At 42.4% G+C, this 21303-nt stretch overlaps 1 protein-coding gene across 6 annotated transcripts in view; it reads right to left on the reverse strand.

Moving 5' to 3' along the window:
* tenm3 (teneurin transmembrane protein 3) overlaps positions 1 to 21303 on the reverse strand; it is a 663973-nt gene that overhangs the window by 33891 nt on the left and 608779 nt on the right. For all 6 annotated transcript variants that reach the window (XM_084080238.1, XM_084080236.1, XM_084080237.1 and 3 more), the window contains 4 exons: positions 18970 to 19074; positions 15862 to 15992; positions 5750 to 5919; positions 3842 to 3968 (listed from right to left, as the gene is read on the reverse strand). In XM_084080238.1, coding sequence (XP_083936364.1) covers positions 3842 to 3968; positions 5750 to 5919; positions 15862 to 15992; positions 18970 to 19074 — 533 coding nt within the window. The remainder of the gene's footprint in view (positions 1 to 3841; positions 3969 to 5749; positions 5920 to 15861; positions 15993 to 18969; positions 19075 to 21303) is intronic.

A 21303-nucleotide genomic window follows, 5' to 3' on the forward strand; every position in this document is an offset into this window, starting at 1 on the left:
TCAGGAGAGAGAGAGAGAGAGGGAGTGGAACGAAACCAAAATAAAAAGGATATCATCTCCTCCTTCTCTTTGCCATTTACTACTGCCTATACTCTATCATTATGCAATCATTCTTTCAGTTAATGTTCAATAATTAGTAGAGTCTGTCTGTCTGTCTGTCTGTCTGTCTGTCTGTCTGTCTGTCTGTCTGTCTGTCTGTCTGTCGTCGTCCATCTATTCTACAGTACCCATCACTCAAGGTCAAGGTAAACCTTATTGTCCCAGAGGGGAATTAGGCTTGAGTTTCCACCATGCTGCAGCCCCACAAACCTACAACAAACAGTGTCATCCATCCATCCATCCAATGTTCTTTGTGTTTTCTGTTGTCTTTCAAGCTTACATTCCCTCTCTCTCTCTCCCTCTCTCTCTCTCTCCCTCTCTGACATGGTCTCAGTAAGCTCCAGTAATTCCCCATGGCCTTGTTTCCACAGTGATACCTCTGACTTCACAAGCTCCCTTAATCTCCTCTCCTCTGTCCTCTCTTCTCTCTCTCCCTCTCCCTCTCCCTCTCTCTCTCTCTCTCTCTCTCCCCCTCCCACTCTCTCCCTCTCCCTCTCTCTCTCTCTCTCTCTCCCTCTCCCTCTCTCTCTCTCTGTTACCTTTTTTCCTTTTTAATGAAGGTTCTTTGTGTTGTTGAGGGACATGTAAGATAGTTGAGATCCTAACCCTTAGTCTCCTCTCCTCTCTACTAGGTCACTTTTTTTCCTTTTTAACCCATTAAGACCTGAGGCCAATTCTGCAAAATGTCATCTAAATCCTAACTGTTTTTCTGTTTCAAAAATAGCAGATCTACAAGCTCGTAGTGCGGCACTCGGTGCCGCGCTATGAGCTTGTAGATCTGCTAGCCAAAGTGTAAAATAATGCTTTTTAGGGCAAATCTAAAAATGATGCTTCTCCCGGTCTTAATGGGTTAATATATATATATATAACATATAGTTGTGAGGCGACATACTAAAGCCTATACAACTTGTGCTATAGCCACGCCCCCTGCTGTGGCCAACGCGGAAGTGCCTCTGCCTATTACAACTGCGGGCTATTTCTTTAGCCCGTATAGTTTTTGACCACGACGGAGGCGCGCCGGCTCAAGCGAACTTGAGCCACCACCGAGCGCTAAAGCGAGCGAGTTGCCGTGCCGAGCGCCGTGAAATTTCGCTTCGCCCGACTCAGCGCCGTTCCAGTTATGTACCGATAGGTTTAAGAATAGTAAATCATGTTTTGGCGAGAGCGTTTGCCACAGCTGCCACTCAAAGTGGCTATACTGGCCAATCACAGCGCGTCCGTGCACAAGTGGTATAGGTTTTGGGATCACACAGTTGAAATTACATGGGTTGGATTTGAACCCGGATCGCAAGTTCACGCTTTGGGAGTGCATGTGGAACGGAGAGAGAGAGTGAGAAATAGACTGTGTATGGAACGACAGAGTGCGCACGCCTGTGTGTGTGTGTGTGTGTGTGTGTGTGTGTGTGTGTGTGTGCGTGTGTGCGTGCGTGTGCGTGCGCGTGTGCGTGTGTAGCACCGATAGCACCTACGTGCTATCGACCGCTCTACCGGTGGGGACACGACCGAACCTGCTCGGTCGTTAATTGATGGTATTCTAGACCCGAGGGTACGGCGCTATCTACAACAGGTTGTCGGCAGGAGACGCTTTCCAGTGCCTTCCGAGTTGGGGCCGATATCGGCACTGTGGAGAGTTCGCTTTAGGGCCTCTCCTCTCCCCTCCACCCCTCCCCCCTCCTCTCCTCTCTTAACCCATTGAGACCTGAAGCCGATTCTACATGTCTCCTAAATCTCAACAGTTTTCTGAAAAACGTATGTTTCTATATCAGTGGTGCTCAATCTTTTTCATGTCAAGGACCCCCAAAATTGTATGTTTTCGGCCGCGGACCCCCATCGAAATATTTTGTTCCAGGGACCCCCAGAAGCAAAGATTTGAGTTAAAAATATTCGCTTTAAAAATATATATATTCAGAAGATTTGCACACATTTTCACGATCTTTCAAAAATAGCAGATCTACAAGCTCGTAGCGCGGCACTCGGTGCCGCGCTATGAGCTTGTATATCTGCTATTTTTGAATAGCCCAAAGTGTAAAATAATGCTTTTTAGCTCAAATCTAAAAATGAGACAGTTCCAGGTCTTAAAGGGTTAAGGGACATGATGTAAAGTGCAGTCTTTGTGGAGTCCTTGTTATTTCAGTAACTTTGTGACTCCATTCTTCACACAGGGGGATCGCTTCAATTACTGTTGCTTACAATGTTTGACCGTCGTTTACAGGAGACAATAACCTTGCATCGTTTGTCTGTGTGCGTCTGTGTCTGTGCGTGTGTGTGTGTGTGAGTCTTTAGTATTTCTATACTGAGCTATTGATACTTTTACTTGAGTACAAAATGTGAGTACTTATTCCACCACTGGTAAAGCGTGCGTGCGTGTGCGCGCGCGCGCGTGTGTGTGTGTGTGTGTGTGCAGTGTGTGTGTGTGTGTGTGTGTGTGTGTGTGTGTGTGTGTGTGTGTGTGTGTGTGGTGTGTGTGTGTGTGCGTGTGCGTGTGCGTGTGTGTGTAAGGCATTCATCTTTTAATCCTTTAGTCACAGAGAACATGCTTGTCTCTGCAGATTTGAATAGTTGCACATCTCAGATCACATCTGGTGTGACCAAACAATGGCTTGTTAGAGACACACACACACACACACACACACACACACACACACACACACACACACACACACACACACACACACACACACACACACACACACACACACACACACACACACACACACACACACACACACACACACACACACCCCCACAGCACTCCCTTGTGTATTTGTTAAGATAAGATTCAGGACTTTCCTGTCCATGGCATTGTTTTTATATGCACTGTGTTTACGTGCCTGCGTGTGTGTGTGTGTGTGTGTGCGTGCGTGCGAGAGTGGGAGAGAGAGAGATTGATTAGAGTAGAAACACGCGCGTGCATGTGTACGTACGTGCACACATATACGCAAGTGCGAGCGAGTGTGTACGCTCTACTCTGTAAATGAACTACAAGGTATCAGCTAGACATGTGTGAGACATGGACTGAGGGACTTGCAGTGCATCAGGATTATTATAGTTGGCAGAACATTATACTGGATCTTTTTTAATAATGAAACCTAAAACTAAAATACAACCTAAATAGTTTTACTGTAGCTGTGATCCTGGTTTTAGTCATGCATCCTAACTCAGCTTCTATAAATGAAGGTTTTCCACATAGTGTTCTATAATGCCTGAAAAAACTAAAACTGAACAAAAACTAGTCATTTTCTAAAACTAAAAATGCATATCGTCTCTGTCGGGTGGAAACCTCATACAGTATGTCCAAAAGTGTTACTTTTCAGGATTCAAATTCTAAAATAGCATCAAGTAGGAGGGCGTTCATTTAGGGAAAGAAGAGTTTGTTAAAGAGGTTTCTGCCCGACATGATATGAACTCGTAAAAACAGAGTAAAACTAAACTGAAACCAAAACCAAAAAATGTATTTAAAAAAAAGAATAAAACCAATGAATATTTATCAAAACTATAACAACTCTCCTGCAGGTTAGTGTGGGAAGTGAGTAGTGCGTAGGTGGGAAGGTTAGCCAGGGTTAGAAATAATGGTGCTTATTCTAATGAGTGTGTGTGTGTGTGTGTGTGTGCGTGTGTGTGTGTGTGTGTGTGTGTGTGTGTGTGTGTGTGTGTGTGTGTGTGTGTGTGTGTGTGTGTGTGCGTGTGTGCGTGTGCGTGTGCGTGTGCGTGTGTGTGTGCACGTGCACGTGTGCGTGTGTACCTTATCCAGGTAAGTGTAGCTCCAGGTCTTCCCGTCAGCGAAGACTCGAGACACGATCCTGCCCTGGCTGTCGTACTCCCACTTCTCTGTCGTCGGACCCCTCTGTAGGCCGGTCACCTGACCCGTACTGTGGACACACACACACACACATTTAACATCTTTATTTGCGTTCAGACAATTTTGAGCACAAACAATAGTAGATGAACAACAAGTGTTTTCAGGACACAGATCACAGATACAGGACGCATCACCTCCTCCATATGGCTCTGCCAATTATCACAGGCACTGAACTGCCTTATCAGCTCTTTGGCTTGTTGAGCGTTCCTGCAATCTGCTGGCCTCTCACAACTAATGTATGGACATTACAGAGGCTTCCAGATATATGAACACAAGCAGTTTACATTTGTAACCAAGCTGTATAATAGCATCCTTAACCCATTAAGACCTGGAACTGTGTCATTTTTAGATTTGAGCTAAAAAGCATTATTTTACACTTTGGGCTATTCAAAAATAGCAGATATACAAGCTCATAGCGCGGCACCGAGTGCCGCGCTATGAGCTTGTATATCTGCTATTTTTGAAACATTTTGAAAATGTGTGCAAATCTTTCAATATATATATTTTTAAAGCGCACATTTTTAACTCAAATCGTTGCTTCTGGGGGGTCCCTGGAACAAAATATTTTGATGGGGGTCCGCGGCCAAATACATATCATTATGGGGGTCCTTGACATGAAAAAGATTGAGCACCACTGATATAGAAACATACGTTTTTCAGAAAACTGTTGAGATTTAGGAGACATGTAGAATCGGCTTCAGGTCTCAATGGGTTAAGACGTTGGTACTTTAGCACCTTGGTTAAAGAATGCCTCTTCCAGACTGTGGTCTAATGTACAACTCATTTCCAAAATGGTCGCTTCTCTACTGACCTAATCAACAACATCTGGTGTATTAGCTGTGACATCATGCACGCACGCACGCACACACACACACACACACACACACACACACACACACACACACACACACACACACACACATACACGTTTTTAAAGAACTCTACTAAAGCAATGAAAAACACGCGAGTGTATTATTGTATTGTATTATTACTGTGTATTTTTAACAGTGACTCAAACTTTTTCTTGTCACCGCACCCCAAAATGTATATGTACAGTATTCGGGCCGCGACCCCCATCTGAAAATATGTTGTGCCAGGGACCCCCATACAAGATGTGTTGTTAAAATGTTTCAAAAATATATTTTTTTTAAAAGTCAAATTTTCTGAAGACTTGTTTTTGTTGATCTACAATCTCACAACGTGCCACATCACAACACATAATCACCTATTTTCAAATAGACGATTATTATTTATTTCGGTCTTAGGGTTAGGGTTAGGTTAGGGTTATATTATTTAATTGTCTCCGCCAGGAGACTATGTTTTCGTTCTCGTCCTTCCGTGTGTCCACCAAGCTAACATTGGTCAAGCTTCACGTGACACGTGACAATATGTTGAAAGGGTGTGCTTTGATTGGCTAGCGAGACGCATGATGAAATAGAGACCTATAAATAGGTGTGTCACTTCAAGAGATCATTTATATCTTTTGAAGTGAGGTAAGACAGGATTAATCAGGAACAGTACTGGCGGAGACCTGTGCTCCGAGGAGCACATTTTATAGTTTTTATTTTTGCCAGATTTTACCGATTTATAAAATAAATGTAATTAATTAATTAAAAAAAAAATGTCAAAAACATTTTTTCTTTCAAAATCGATTGGGTGGGCTAGTTTTCTATGTGGGCCCACCCATGGCTGCACCCCTGGTGTGTGTGTGTGTGTGTGTGTGTGTGTGTGTGTGTGTGTGTGTGTGTGTGTGTGTGTGTGTGTGTGAGCCACCAGGCGGCAGGCGCTGACCTGGAGTACGTGAGGTTGACGGAGAGCAGCTTGCTGCTGGGGACCCACAGTGTGGGATGACCCTGCATGTCGTACACGATCTTCAGCAGGAACTTCCTGTGGTCGTCGTAGATCTTCTCCGTCTTCAGCGAGCGGTCGTAGTCCACAGACAGCAGGTTCCTGCCGTTCACCTGGAGATACGAAAACGACAAGAAAAGGAGAAACAACTGAGAAACTGAAGTGTGTCGTGGAAGCTTCTCCGAGGGGCAGGCAGCCAGGCAGGCTCTGCAGTGGGTGGTGAAGTCTACACAGGTCACACATCAAGCAGCCAGTGGTGGAAAGTAACTAAGTACATTTACTTAAGTACCGTACAGTACTTAAGTACAATTTTGAGGTATTTGTACTTTACTTGATTATTTCCAATTTCCAATACTTTTAGTTCTACTCCACTACTATCTCAGAGGCAAACATTGTACTTTTACTCCACTACAATTATTTGAAAACTTTATAGTTACTTTCTAGATTTGGAGTAATATTACAAAAACATGCATTAACCACTTCAGCCCTATATATATACATTTCGGCCATTTGAAAATAGCAGATCTACAAGCTCACAATGCGTCGCGATGCGACGCATTGTGAGCTTGTAGATCGACTATTTTCAAATGATTTTTTATACACTTACATTTGTATCCAAGCTGTATAATAGCATCCTTAAGACGCTTGAAAACTTGAAACTTTAAAAACGCTTGACTTGATCATACTACAGCGTCAACACAAAAAAAGCAAAAGTAGCAGATCTACAAGCTCGAAACAGCTTGTACTGTAGATCTACTACCTTTGCTATTTTTTTATGTGTAAGTAACGGACAATTATATGGAGTGTATGTTTGTTTTATGTGGCTGTTTTACCATGCTATTGAATTCTTTAGTGAGCAAGTACAATTGCTTTATTTGCATAGTGTTATAGGTATTATTTAGAGGTTTTTATGTTATTCTTTTAATTCAGGGGTCTTCAACGTTTTCAGGCCAAGGACCCCCTAGCTGAGAAAGAGATGAAGCAGGGACCCCCTCTACAGTATATTGTATAAAATTGTGTTTTAGATGATTTTTTTTAATTATCTTTTTTCCCTCTACACCTATACCTCTTTGCCAAAAATAGCCGATCTACAAGCTAACAACGCCTCGCAGCGCGAGGCGTTGTGAGCTTGTAGATCTGCTATTTTCGGCTAATGTTCCCCTCAGAATAGGGATGCTAGGGTTCAAGTGGTTAATGTAAAAAAAAAAGAAATCCTCTCACACAAAGATTTGGCGGACCCCCTATAGTAGCTCTGAGTACCCCCTAGGGGTCCAGGACCCCCAGTTGAAGACCCCTGTTTTAATTTATTCTGCCATGACCAGGACCTGGGTATATTCACACATTTCATGCTGTACTCGTATGGAATGGCAATAAAAAACCCTTGAACCTCGACGAGACACAATCCTGATATGAATATAATCATCTCAACATGTTGTGCATTAATATGGGTTCAAGAAGCTAAGCCCTGCATCCAGAGCCAACCTACGCAGTGCATCACACTGTACTGTACATCTAATGTACACACACTCTACACACAATCTACACACACTCTACACACACTTTACACACAATCTACACACACTCTACACACAGCATCATTTATATGACTTATGAGGAGATAACAGCTCTTAAAGGATTTATACTAAACGCCCATCATTTGCAATGGGATTAGCCTAATACATGCCAATAGTTATGGCTTATGGAACAGCACAAAAAACGCACGCACACGCGCACACGCACACACACACACACACACACACACACACACACACACACACACACACACACACACACACACACACACACACACACGGTGACATAACAGACTTTTTCTCATCTTATCTTGTGCAGTGCAAAAAATGACAGGCAGTCTTCGACAATGATGCAGGAGTAGAGATTAAAAGATTTGCACACATTTCACGATTTAAAAGAAGAATAGCAGATCTACAAGCTCGTCTACAAGCTTGTACTGTGGATAGAAATGGAGTGTACGCTTGTACCCTCTCAAAGTTAATACTGACTTGTTTACAGGGTCCTTTTGGAACATTTGGAAGTAACCCTGAGGGTCCCTGGGCCCAGTTTGAAAACCATTGCTCTTATATTGCATCTTTCTTTATTTCTTTCTTTCTTCTTCTGCCCTACTTTGTGTTGACCCCGTTGCTAGTCTTCAACTTAAACTTTGTAAATGCAGCATCCCTATAAATATTAATACAAGTTAAAATGTTAAAGTTCATGTATACCCAGGAGACTGGCTTTGCTCTCAGGACTCTGTAACACATTATTTCTCATTGGTGTTTACAGTCTAAACTGTAACCAAAAAACTGAGGTCGATATATACTGATAATCAAATACAAACGGCCTCGTGATGGATCGCCCGCTAACTCACTCTCTTTAACCCATTAAGACCTGGAACGCATCTGTGTGTCATTTTAAGATTTCTTTGGGCTGTTCAAAAATAGCAGATCTGCAAGCTCATAGCGCGGCACCGCTAGCTTGTAGATCTGCTATTTTTGGGGAAAAATCTTGAAAATGTGTGCAAATCTTTGAATGCATATATTTTTTAAAGCAAACATTTGTAACTGAAATCTTTGCTTCTGGCGGATTCTACAAATGTCTTCTAAATCCTAACAGTTTTTTGAAAACACTTGTTAATATAACATCAGTGGTTCTCAAACTTTTTCATGTCAAGGACCCCAAAAATGATATGTACAGTATTTGGTTGCGGACCCCCCCATCTCAAAATATGTTGTTCCAGGGACCCCCCAGGAGCAAAGATTAAAATGTTCGCTTAAAAAAAAAGTAATACATATATTCAAGGATTTGGGTGAATTTTCATGATTTTTTCAATAATAGCAGATCTACAAGCTCATAGCGCGGCATAGTCTGTGCCGCGCTATGAGCTTGTATGGAACAGATGCGTTCCCGGTCTTAAAGGGTTAAAAGGGACACAAACAAACAAAACAAAAACAAGTCCAGGAGATATTAAATCCTTCTTAATAGCAGATTGGTTTTGTTACAACATTAAACTCCTGTTAATATTCAAAGCCCCCGGTCAATAAATCCCCCCCCCCCCCCCCCCCTCCCCGGTAGAGCGCCCATAAACCCCCGGGCCAGCCTCTCAGAGGTAACACGGTGACAGCTCAGCCACTATTTATGGCTTCCTAAACGGCCAAGCTGTTTGTTCAAAGGAGCCATTTACCAAGACGGATGGGGCTCGGCGGGGCCGGGGTTAAATTCATCTGCAAAAAGGAAAGGAAACCTTGTGAAAAGCGAGAGGCGAGAAACAGATGCGATTAAGCCAATCACCTCTCCGAGCCGAGCGTTCCACAGACCCCCCCCTCCACCCGCGGACCCCCCCTCCGATCCGTTAATTAGACGGAGAGACTGTCTGGAAACGGGTCAAGAAAACGTCATTTCTCTCTCTCTCTCTCTCTCGCCCCGCGGTCAGGTCACTCGCTCATTTGGAAATTAACGGTGGTCAGGATGATGACGATGCCAGAGGAAAAGTGCATTGGGGGACAGTGTGGAGCGGTTGGTGGTGGAAAGGAACTAAGTACATTTACTCAAGTTACTCAGGTATGATTTTGAGGTACTTTTACTTGACTTGAGTGTTTCCATTTTTCAATACTTATGTTTTATAGTGCAAATATTGCACTTTTTTTTTTACTCGACTACAATTATTTGACAGCTTTAGTTTTGTAGTGACTTTGTACATTTAGATTAGGACAAAACATGCATTAACCATTTAAGACCAATTGTACACTTCGGCCTTTCGAAAATAGCAGATCTACAAGCTCATTGTCGCGATGTGACGTGCTGTGAGCTTGTAGATGTTGCTATCTTTCAAAGTCTTCTTTTAAAGTCATGTTTTGCTTGCCAATACGTAAGGTCAATTTTGAATACAGTACTTTTACTTGTAACAGAGTATTTCATGTCTGTTGGGTAGTAGTCTCGCGTTACCAGACTGTTGCCTCCCACAATTTACAAATGTTTCCGGTCATACAGTCTGGGACTCGGAAGCTCTGATCATGATTAGAATATTAACCGGATGTGAAGCCTCCTCTCCATTTCCGTTTTGTCTTCACAGTCGCGCACATTTATCCTAATATAAATACAAATCATCTAAGTATACATAGCTTGCTGCTTAGCAGAAATGGAAATAAAAAGTAAAGTGTAAATATATTTTAACCCATTAAGACCTGGAACTTTGTCATTTTTAGATTTGAGCTAAAAAGCATTATTTTACACTTTGGGCTATTCAAAAATAGCAGATCTACAAGCTCATAGCGCGGCACCGAGTGCCGCGCTACGAGCTTGTAGATCTGCTATTTTTGAAAATTTGTGAAAATGTGTGCAAATCTTATATATATTTTTAAAGCGAACATTTTTAACTCAAATCGTTGCTTCTGGGGGTCCCTGGAACAATATATTTTGATGGGGGTCCGCGGCCAAATACATATAATTTTGGGGGTCCTTGACATGAAAAAGATTGAGCACCACTGATATAGAAACATACGTTTTTCAGAAAACTGTTGAGATTTAGGAGACATGTAGAATCGGCTTCAGGTCTCAATGGGTTAAAAGATATTTTCGTGAAATGAAGTGCCACTTTCCTGAATCGGATATCGGGAGTTCTAGTTCCAGACTCTATATAGCATTCAGAGATTGTGGAATAGTTGTCTGGCTACGCGAGACTAGTTGGGTAGAAACCTCATTATGTCCAAATAATGTCACTTTTCAGGATTCAAATTGTAGATCTGTTACTTTTGATGATTATTAAGTATGAAGTAGGGCATTCATTTACCACAAAACACAACAAGTTAGAACATGGAGATAAGTGGTTTCTGACAACAGCGATTTCTACATTGTGGTATTGCTACTTTTTACTTAAGTATAAACACAATCTGAGTACTTCTTCCACCGCTCACTGGACGGGAGCCAAATGAATGAAGAAAAAAGGGGAGGGAAAAAGAGACAGAGAGAGAGAGAGAGAGAGAGAGAGAGAGAACTGGGCCAGTAGCCAGGTAACACCCAGAAGGTTGCGGGACGGCGGCCAATCGGCACGCAGGATCTCTGCCATCTCATCATCAGAGGAAGACAATCATTTTGCAGATTGGCACGCGGGTCCGCTGCCCCCCCCCCCCCCCTCCCCCCTCCCCCCCGCTGAGCCAATCAAACTGTCACCTTGGCGCGTGTGTGTGTGTGTGTGTGTGTGTGTGTGTGTGTGTGTGTGTGTGTGTGTGTGTGTGTGTGTGTCATCCACTTGAATAAAGACATGAGGCTGAAGATGATTCAGTCATACAGTAATGTGTGTATCCACTCTAGGAGGATGTGTCATCCTGCTACTAGCAATAGAGTCCTCTATCCTGACACTCTCTCTCTCTCTCTCTCTCTCTCTCTCTCTCTCGCTCTCTCTCTCTCTGATGATAAAACACGCTTAACCACTTAACCCATTGAGACCTGAAGCCGATTCTACGTGTCTCCTAAATCTCAACAGTATTCTGAAAAACGTATGTTTCTATATCAGTGGTGCTCAATCTTTTTCATGTCAAGGACCCCCACAATTATATGTATTTGGCCACGGACCCCCATCAAAATATTTTGTTCCATGGACCCCCCAGAAGCAAAGATTTGAGTTAAAAATGTTTGCTTTAAAAATATATATATTCAAAGATTTGCACACATTTTCACGAATTTTCAAAAATAGCAGATCTACAAGCTCATAGTGCGGCACTCGGTGCCGCGCTATGAGCTTGTATATCTGCTATTTTTGAATAGCCCAATTGTAAAATAACTAGAAGTTCGGGCCGCTACGCGGCCCGAACGTCTAGCGTGACGCGTCGTTCACTTTGCAGTGCCACCTTACAGGCACCTCACAGTGTGAGAGAGAGTTTTGTGCTCTCCTAAATCCACGGCAGGCTTTGAAAGTACCCACTTCAGAAAGAGGTGACGTGCATCACCTCTCCAATGACCAAAACCCACTATGGAAGCCGTCGAACTGGTGCGATCTGACGGCATCCTAGAATTTATAGGTAGGATGTGATGTCATGCGTGATGTCATGCTGTCGTGAGACGCACTGGCGTTGTGTCCATATTCGGGACGACCGTCTCATCGTGATGTCAGATTACGTCACACTGGCGTGATGTCAGATTACGTCACACTGGCCACATACAACGTTCGTACATACTGACAACCGACATGGCACAGGATTCAAATTGTATATATAGATAGATAGATATAGATATAGATATAGATAGATGCTTTTTAGCTCAAATCTAAAAATTACACAGTTCCAGGTCTTAAAGGGTTAAAGGGATAGTTCACCCCCAAAATGACTTTTTTTCGATCGATTTCATTGGATATTTTATTTATTTTATTGTTTTTGTTCAATGTGCGAGGGGGGGGGGGCGTGTTTTCTTTTTCTGAATTACTTCTGATTTTATTTATAAAATACTTGTACGATAAATGAATGGAAGTTAAAATGGTCGTATGATGTTCCATCAAATCCTCTGTGACAGTTTTCGATAACACAAACCGACAACAGTGTGTCATGTAGTCGCACGTCTAAACATAAAAAACAACATTGTCATCACAGTGGCAGAGTAGCTTATTAACGTAAGAGAAAAAAAAACAGAAGCCAGCTCTGTCAGTCTTTGAGTGACTTTGAAAAGCTTGTAACATCCCACCAGCGCTCGCTGCTTAAACAGGCAATTTAGCATTATTGGCAGCTGCTCTGCAATCCAGAAAAAAAGAGAAGGAAAATCCCCATTAGGATTAACGCAACGCAACGCAACGCAACCCAACACACACACACACACACACACACGCACGCACGCACGCACGCACGCACGCACGCACGCACGCACGCACGCACGCACGCACGCACGCACGCACGCACGCACGCACGCACGCACACACACTCACACACACACACATGTTTGTTACTATACTTGTGAGGACATCAACGCTTTAGGACAGCCATGTTATGAATGCCATTTAAAAATAATAATTGCCATTTTAACCGTAAGCCGAAAAACAGCAGATCTACAAGCCCACAACGCGTCGCGCTGCGACGCGTTGTGAGCTTATAGATCGGCTATTTTTCGGTGCATGACACTGGCGCGCAACTAAGTATAAATCATGTTGAACTCTAATTCCAATCCCTAAACCTAACCTCTAAGACACCTAAATGTCTAATCCGGACCTGAATGTTTTTCTAATTGTAAACGTATCTCTAAAAAATCTTTTTTTTTAACTATAAAACAACCATTTGCATTGTGAGGACGAGGAAAACAGTCCTCACAATGTATATTTCTTCAAATTCTACTATACTTGGTCCTCGCAAGTATAGTAATACAAACACACGCAAGCTATTCAAGTTTAACATGTACAAGGGGAGAGCGTATTGAAGTAGCGCTGTTCGGCCCACCCGAGCGTTGCCCTGTCATCATTAACGTTGTTAAATGACATCTATAGCGAACGCAGACAGACAGCTCTACTTGTCAGAGAGTGAGTAACACTCAGCACCGCACGACAAAAAAAAGTCCCTGCCCTCCCCCCCACGGAGGTTGTGGGTTCGAATCCACCACGGTGCATCCGTGTTCGGCCAGGGAAGCCGAACGGGGAGGAGGGCGGTATTTGTCATTGCATGCATGGCAAATATTATACTTTTTCTCCACTACAATTATTTGAAGACTTTAGTTACTAGTTACTTTGCAGATATACATATATTACATTATAAAACATACATTAACCACTTTAGCCCTATTCTATACCTAGGCTATTTTAAAATAGCAGATCTACAAGCTCACAACGTGTCGCATCGCGACGTGTTGTAGATCTTGTAGAGCTTCTATATCTGCTTTTTTCAAACAATTTAGTACTTTTACTTTTGGTACTTTAAGTACATTTTGATACCAATACTTTTGTACTTTTACTCAAGTCAATTTTGAATTCCGGACTTTTTACTTGTAAAAGAGTACTTCTACATCGCAGTATTGAAACTTATACCTAAGTAAAACATTTGAGTACTTTTTCCACCACTGTTTATAACACTATAGAAGGTAAATTGCTGCTTGTTTGCGTCGTTCCAACGTGCGTGCGTTCTCTCTCTCTCTCTCTCTCTCTCTCTCTCTCTCTCTCTCTCTCTCTCCGCTCGACGTTACGCCTGACAGGCCGGCCCCACTGTGATAACGAGGACCACTAAATGACAAGTAAAGCTTCACTACGCAACGCTGGCCAGTGAAAAAATACAATAAAAAGCCACTGGGAGATGTTTAACCCATTAAGACCTGGAACTGTGTCATTTTTAGATTTGAGCTAAAAAGCATTATTCTACACTTTGGGCTATTCAAAAATCGTGAAAATGTGTGCAAATCTTCTGAATATATATATTTTTAAAGCGAACATTTTTAACTCAAATCTTTGTTTCTGGGGGGTCCCTGGAACAAAATATTTTGATGGGGGTCCGCGGCCAAATACATATCATTTTGGGGGTCCTTGACATGAAACAGATTGAGCACCACTGATATAGAAAAATAAGTTTTTCAGAATACTGTTGAGATTTAGGAGACATGTAGAATCGGCTTCAGGTCTCAATGGGTTATGTGAATGGTTAGTGACAGCGGGATGAAAACACATCAACCCTGTATATCACTTTATAATGAGGAGGAAACGACAAGACACGCTCATTCAATGTGGACACTATAGCTCAGTGGGTTTTAAACACTTTTCATATTAAAGGAGAATTTTGGACTACGTTTTTCTTACCTTTTCTATGATGTTATGATTATCTTAGGATGAATGGTACAGTAGAAAAATGTCATAACTCCATACTGGGTTCGCCACAGCTTAAAACGTGTGCGGATAGGCCTTGCACTAGATCACATATTTTGATAGCTTTTTTTTTTTTTTGTGAGAGATCTGACGTTCATAGTGACACTATGTAATCCAAAAAATAAATAAAAATCACACCCTGTGTGAAGGTAGCGGCGCCTTTGATACATTATGTCATCGATATGTGTTTATAATGTGTGTATAGCCATGTGTCACGTGAAGCTTGACCAATCACTTTGTTGACGGGTCTGACCAATCAGAACGTTGACGGGTCTGACCAATCAGAACGTTGAAGGTGAACACGGACAAAGTCAGGTATAGAGCAGGATCCGCTCTATACCTAAAGGCATAGAGCGGCTAGCGCCGCTAAAAACAGAAGTCTCGCTAGGCGAGATTGAAATCTCGAGAATTCGATCTCGTCTAGCTAGACTTCTGTTTGTTTGTTTTTTTGGACAGTGTTCTGTCACTATGAACGTCAGATCTCACCAAAAAAAACGAACAAAAAAAAGCTATTCAAATATGTGATCTAGCGCAAGGCCTATCCGCGCACGTTTTAAGCTGTGGCGGACCCAGGATGGAGTTATGAAATGTTTCTACTGTACCATTCATCCTAAGTATCATAACATCATAGAAAAGGTAAGAAAAACTCAGTCCAAAATTCTCCTTTAAGGTCCATTATTTATTCAGCATTTGAGCGACGGAACCACCAATTGATGAGATCTCAGACCCAAAACGTAGAATATTTTGTTATCGTTAGATAAGATTTTGTCCACGATTCCATGCTGTCATTGATGGGGTACCATAGGAGAGATAATAGGCAAAAGTTGATTAAAATAACAATTATTTAATGAAGTAATGCAGTTGTTTAACAATAATTTAACTCTTGAGAGCCTAAAATGAAACCAAATGGACCCGTAAGGGTCCATTTGGTTTCATTTTACGCTCTCAAGAGTCAAAGATCCATTTGGTTGCCAACTCTTCCATCATTTAGCTGGGGACCACCTGGAACCCCCTCAAGGACCACTGGTGGTCCCCGGGCCACTGGTTGAGAACCACTGCTATACACGCACACAAACGGAATGCTGGAGTTGGAGTTGGAGGGTGGATTCACAAGATACGTACACACAACGACACATTTGAGTGCATTAGATTAAAAACCATACAAGCCTCACAACGTTGTGAGCTTGCAGAACCGGTTAATTTTTTTGGTTGAACTCACCCTGAGTTTCCTCCCGAAGACGATGACCTTCCCCCGGGTCTGCTCCTTCCTGAACCTCCACTCCACCAGGTTCTGTCCGTTCTCCCCCGGCAGGGTCATGTTCCGCCGGGCGATGGTCGGGTTTGCGGCTCCTTTGAATAGAATTGAATTGAAACGCATTAGTCCCCGGACTCCCATAACTCTGAGAGTGTGCAAATGGAACCGTAAGGCTCCATTTGGTTCCATTTGTACACTCTCAAGAGGTACAGACCTACGGTGTAAGGGTCCATATGGTTCCCAACTATCAATTGTTTAGCTGGGGACACCCTGGCTCTCCTTCCAGGACCCCTCGGGGTCCCCGGATCCCACTTTGAGAACAGTGTTTTAAGGCTTCATTCAATAAGAGGTCACTTGTTCCCAGTAAAAAAAAATCTGAAATGATGCCTCCGTCTTGGGGTATTACAAAAAAATGTTGCATCGCGTTCAATAACAACAATGATCAGAGAAATTCAATCTAAAAGGCAAATCTAATCATCAGAGAATGAAAGATGACACGTGTAACATCATTTAAATGGCGAGCTGGCCGGGTGCATCCACAAGCGTCAGCAGTGTGTTATGCTTAATCACACAGGTGCAGAAACACACCTTCATAATAGGTGTTTTCGGGTTCAAATCTGCTGCTGAGCCAATGAAATGAAGCTATGAGAGTCTTTGAACCTACCAATGTTAATGCTGGTCTTATGCTGTGTGTGTATGTTACGGTTAGAGTTCTCAAATTCTACCCGAACCCGACCGGGCCCGACCCGACCCGACATTTTCAGGCCGAGCCAGGCCTCAAAAGTATGCTAATTGGTCGGGCCGATTTTTTTTTTAATGTTTTTTTTTGAATAATAATAATAGATAAATGCACATTCAGAACAGAAAAAAAAAATCTTATTTTTTCCCCCCTCGGGTTTTTTCGGGCTTTCGGGCCTAACATGATGGTAATAGTCGGGTTCGGGCCGAGCCTCGGGCCGGCCCAGTCGGGCCTAGTTAGGGCCGAGCCTTAATTTTCAGGCCCGTTGAGAACTCTAGTTACGGTACGATGGGAAATCCAGTCGGATTGAAGAAGGAGCACTTGTTTTTCGGCGCGAGACGGAGCATAGCGGTACAAACCGAGCGCTCTGCTCACGGCTGATAGCTGTGGGTGCGGGGCTTGCGGAGGGGGGGAAACAAACGCTTTGTTATCTTGTATTTTTATTTAATCTTTCTCTTCTTCTTCTCATCTCGAGACCGGGGAGAGGGGGGTTGCGGGGAGACCTAGTGTCCCCGTTCCGCTCCAGGGGCCGGAGGAGGACCCCCAATGGAGGCCGGGGTATGTTTTCTACTCGAGGCCGGGGGCTGCGAACGGGGTCTGCCGGAGCTAAACCGCCGGGACCCAGTTAGACGCTTATCTTAGCGTTTAGAAGTAGCTCTGTTTTCCGCTCCATCGAGCGACGGTATCGCTCGCCGAAATATACGGCCGATGCGCGAGCTTGTGATCGATTTGGGTTTTCAATCGTGCTGTAACACATGCTGGTAATAGGTACTACAGTTATGCACAGAGCCTGTTTTATGACGCGCGACACCGTCGTACTGCATGTGGAGAAGAAACCTGGGCTTAACGGGATATTTCACTTTCAAAACAACTTTGGGTCATTTTATCATCTACTCAGGCTTATGTGAACCCCCCAGACCGTTTTTAAGTTGCTTGATTCAGTATTCAGATATTTGATATTCTTTTATCAGACATGCCCCCTTCCTATACAAACCCATTATAACTTCAAACTCCATTTTTAAATGTTAGATTCATCAAAAACACCCGTCCTTGGTTCTGGTGACTCACCCTGCCCTCCTAATACGCGAGGGGCCGTGTTTTTTCGATAACTTTTTTCATTTATTTTTAATATTCTTTTTGGAAAATGAAAAAAATTGAATTACAATAAAAAAATTACATAAAATAAATGAAAAAAGTAATCGAAAAAACACGGCCCCTCACGTATTAGGAGGGCAGGGTGAGTCACCAGAACCAAGGACGGGTGTTTTCGATGAATCTAACATGTTAAAAATGGAGTTTGAAGTTATAATGGGTTTGTATAGGAAGGGGGCGTGTCTGATAAAATGAAAATCAAATGTCTAAATACTGAATCAAGCAACTTAAAAACGGTCTGGGGGGTTCACAAAAGCCTCAGTAGACGATAAAATGACCAAAAGTTTTTTTGAAAGTGAAATATCCCTTTAAATCCAGCTTTAGGCAGAGGACCGTCTTGAACAAACAGAAAACACACTGCTGTCCTCTCAACAAACACAGATATCAGCGTTTGTTGCGTGGGCGTAGACTCCTTTCACGAGAGTCAGCTCACAAAGCTCTAGGGAGACTCTCTCTCTCTCTCTCCCTCTCTCTCTCTCTCTCTCTCTCTCTCTCGCTCTCTCTCTCTCTCTCTCTCTCAGATGAAGTGTGAAGACAACCCGGCCGTATTATTTATTGATTTCCCGCTGAGATGAGTTTCAGAGTCAGATGATGAGGTCACCGGGCTCTCTCTCTCTAATACCTACAAATACTACATTCTGCTCAATGTCAGCTCCATTTCAACACCATTGTTATTGTCCAACCATGGTGTTATTACTAAAGCTTTCTATTATAAAGGAATATAATTTATTTATTACGAACGTTTTCGAAGCACCTGAGGCCGATAAAGACAAACGCCTTCTACACAAATCCTAAATGTTTTCTGCAAACAGGCCAGTATATTAGATTCATTACTGTAGTGTGATCATATCTGCCAGTATATTAGGATCATTACGGTAGGGTCATACCTGCCAGTATGTGAGGTTCAGTCTGGTAGTGTGTGTGTGTATATTAGGGTCATTATGGTAGTGTGTGTGTGTATACTAGGGTCATTATGGTAGTGTGTGTGTGTGTATACTAGGGTCATTACGGTAGTGTGATCATACCTGCCAGTATGTGAGGTTCAGTCTGGTAGTGTGTGTGTGTGTGTGTGTATACTAGGGTCATTACGGTAGTGTGATCGTACCTGCCAGTATGTGAGGTTCAGTCTGGTAGTGTGTGTGTGTGTGTATACTAGGGTCATTACGGTAGTGTGATCGTACCTGCCAGTATGTGAGGTTCCGTCTGGTAGTGTGTGTCCATTCCATTGGCGTAGATGACCCTCAGAGAATGGTCGTTTCCCACCTGGTAGCTGTTACGAAGCTGATCTGGAGAGACACAGAGCAAATGATTGATTGATTGATTGAATATTGTATTGACATGTTTAAGATTACAGCAGTAGAACGAGTAAGAAAAACCCAAACAAAGACATCAAATGGACGAGACACTGTTTTGTGTCTCATCCATTTGATGTCGTTTGTTTTTATTTGCATTCAACAATGAAACAACTGGACAAAACAACGGTACAAATGATAAAATATCAATACACACTTTAAAGCAATTCAAGATATTGACATACAAAAAGAAAACTGTAACTTTTCAAGATTCAAATTCAAAAGCATCAAAAGTAGCAGATCTACAAGCTCGAAATTCAAGATTTGTAGATCTGTTGTTTTTGATGCTTTGGCGTGACGCTGTAGTATGATCAAGTAGAGCGTTAATTTAGAAAATAACACAAACATTTAAAATAATGAGATAAGAGGTTTGTGCTCGACAGTGACGATATACATTGTTGACAGGGTTTTCCTCCAAGGCCGCCCCCTATAGGGACGCTAATGCAATGGTTCTCAAACTTTTTTCATGTCAAGGACCACCCAAAATGATACCTATTTGGCCGCGGACCCCCATCTCAAAATATGTTGTTCCAGGGACCCCCCAGAAGCAAAGACTTGAGTTACAAATGTTCGCTTTAAAAATATATATAGATATTCAAAGATTTTGCACAAATTTTCACGATTTAAAAGAAATAGCAGATCTACAAGCTCATAGCGCGGCACTCAGTGCCGCGCTATGAGCTTGTAGATCTGCTATTTTTGAATAGCCAAAGTACAAATGATTGCCAGGTCATTGTTGACCTGGCAACCTACAGTGTGTATAGTTTTAATGTAGGCTGATATGTACTTGGTTTACGTATGCATTAGAGATGCACGATATTGTTTTTTTGAAACCGATACCGATTATTTGCTGGGTCATATCGGCCGATACCGATCCGATACCGATATATTATATATTATATTTATATTGAGCTCATTGCTGATTTTTTTATTTTTTATTTGTTTTACTGGTGGAAGTTGATGGTAAACCCCCCTCTCCACTAGCCCTACTGTGATGAAAAATATTTATGGAATAAATACATTAATTATATATATTCTTCTAAGTAACAAACTTAACTATGACATCATTTTTGTATGCTATAAGCCATCACAGAATTATTTGAATCTTTGTATAACACAAAACCACATGTTATGTGGCCTATGGAACTAAGATCATTGAAACTAGTTTGTTATTAGTGTTATTCGTCTGTTGCCTAAATTAATTAGCCTCTGCTCTAAACCGAGGGTCTTCAACAGGGGGTCCTCAGAGCTACTACAGCTGGGGTCCGCAAAATCTTTGTGCGATATGATTTTCTTTTTTCTACATTAACCGCTTGAACCCTAGTGTCCCTTTTCTGAGGAGAACTTTAGCCAAAAATAGCCGATCTACAAGCTCACAAGGCCTTGCAGAGACATACTGTAGGTGTAGAGGGAAAACGGAGCAGACCAAGTAAAACAAAAAAAGTTTCATCTGAAACACAATTTTATATAATAAAGAGGGGGTCCCTGCTTCATCTCTCTCTCAGCTAGGGGGTCCTTGGCCTGAAAACGTTGAAGCCCTGCTCTAAACAATAAAGCCCCCCTTAGCTCTCCCAATCACAACATAACATCAGCAGTGAGTTTATTTGTTTACGTCGATGTTAAATAAGAAGGCAATGTACACATTCGTGTTGACAATATATCCTCCGCAGTATCCCTACTCTAATCTAATTTAAGATGTACAAGAAACCCTCTGACTGTTCTGGGTATGAACTATGGACGTGAAAAGTTTGTTTGCTGTTAGTTTGACTATATGTCTCTGTCTGTTCACGCAGCCTAGCCTAGCCTCTACCTGCTACGCAGTGAGTGCACTGTCTGAGAGGAAGGCAGAGCGTGTGGAGGGGGGAGGGGCAACAGCTGACTCTTAAAGAGACAGGCAGACAAGAGTGCTCTCGGGTATTGTATTAATGCTTCTCAATATCGGGGAATTTAATCGGGTTTATTTTGAGATCGGTTTGATACCGATATGGCATTTTAGGGCCGATATCGGCCGATTCCGATACGTTACGGATTATATCGTGGATCTCTAGTATGCATTAGTTAATATTAGATTATTGGTTTACTTATGTATTACTTCATTATTATATTACCAGTTTTATGCATTTGATGTATTATGTGTATTATGATGTATAATAATATATAATA

This window comes from Gymnoscopelus microlampas (assembly GCF_963454915.1).
Source record: "Gymnoscopelus microlampas genome assembly, chromosome: 2".
In the NCBI taxonomy this organism is placed as follows: Eukaryota; Metazoa; Chordata; class Actinopteri; order Myctophiformes; family Myctophidae; genus Gymnoscopelus; species Gymnoscopelus microlampas.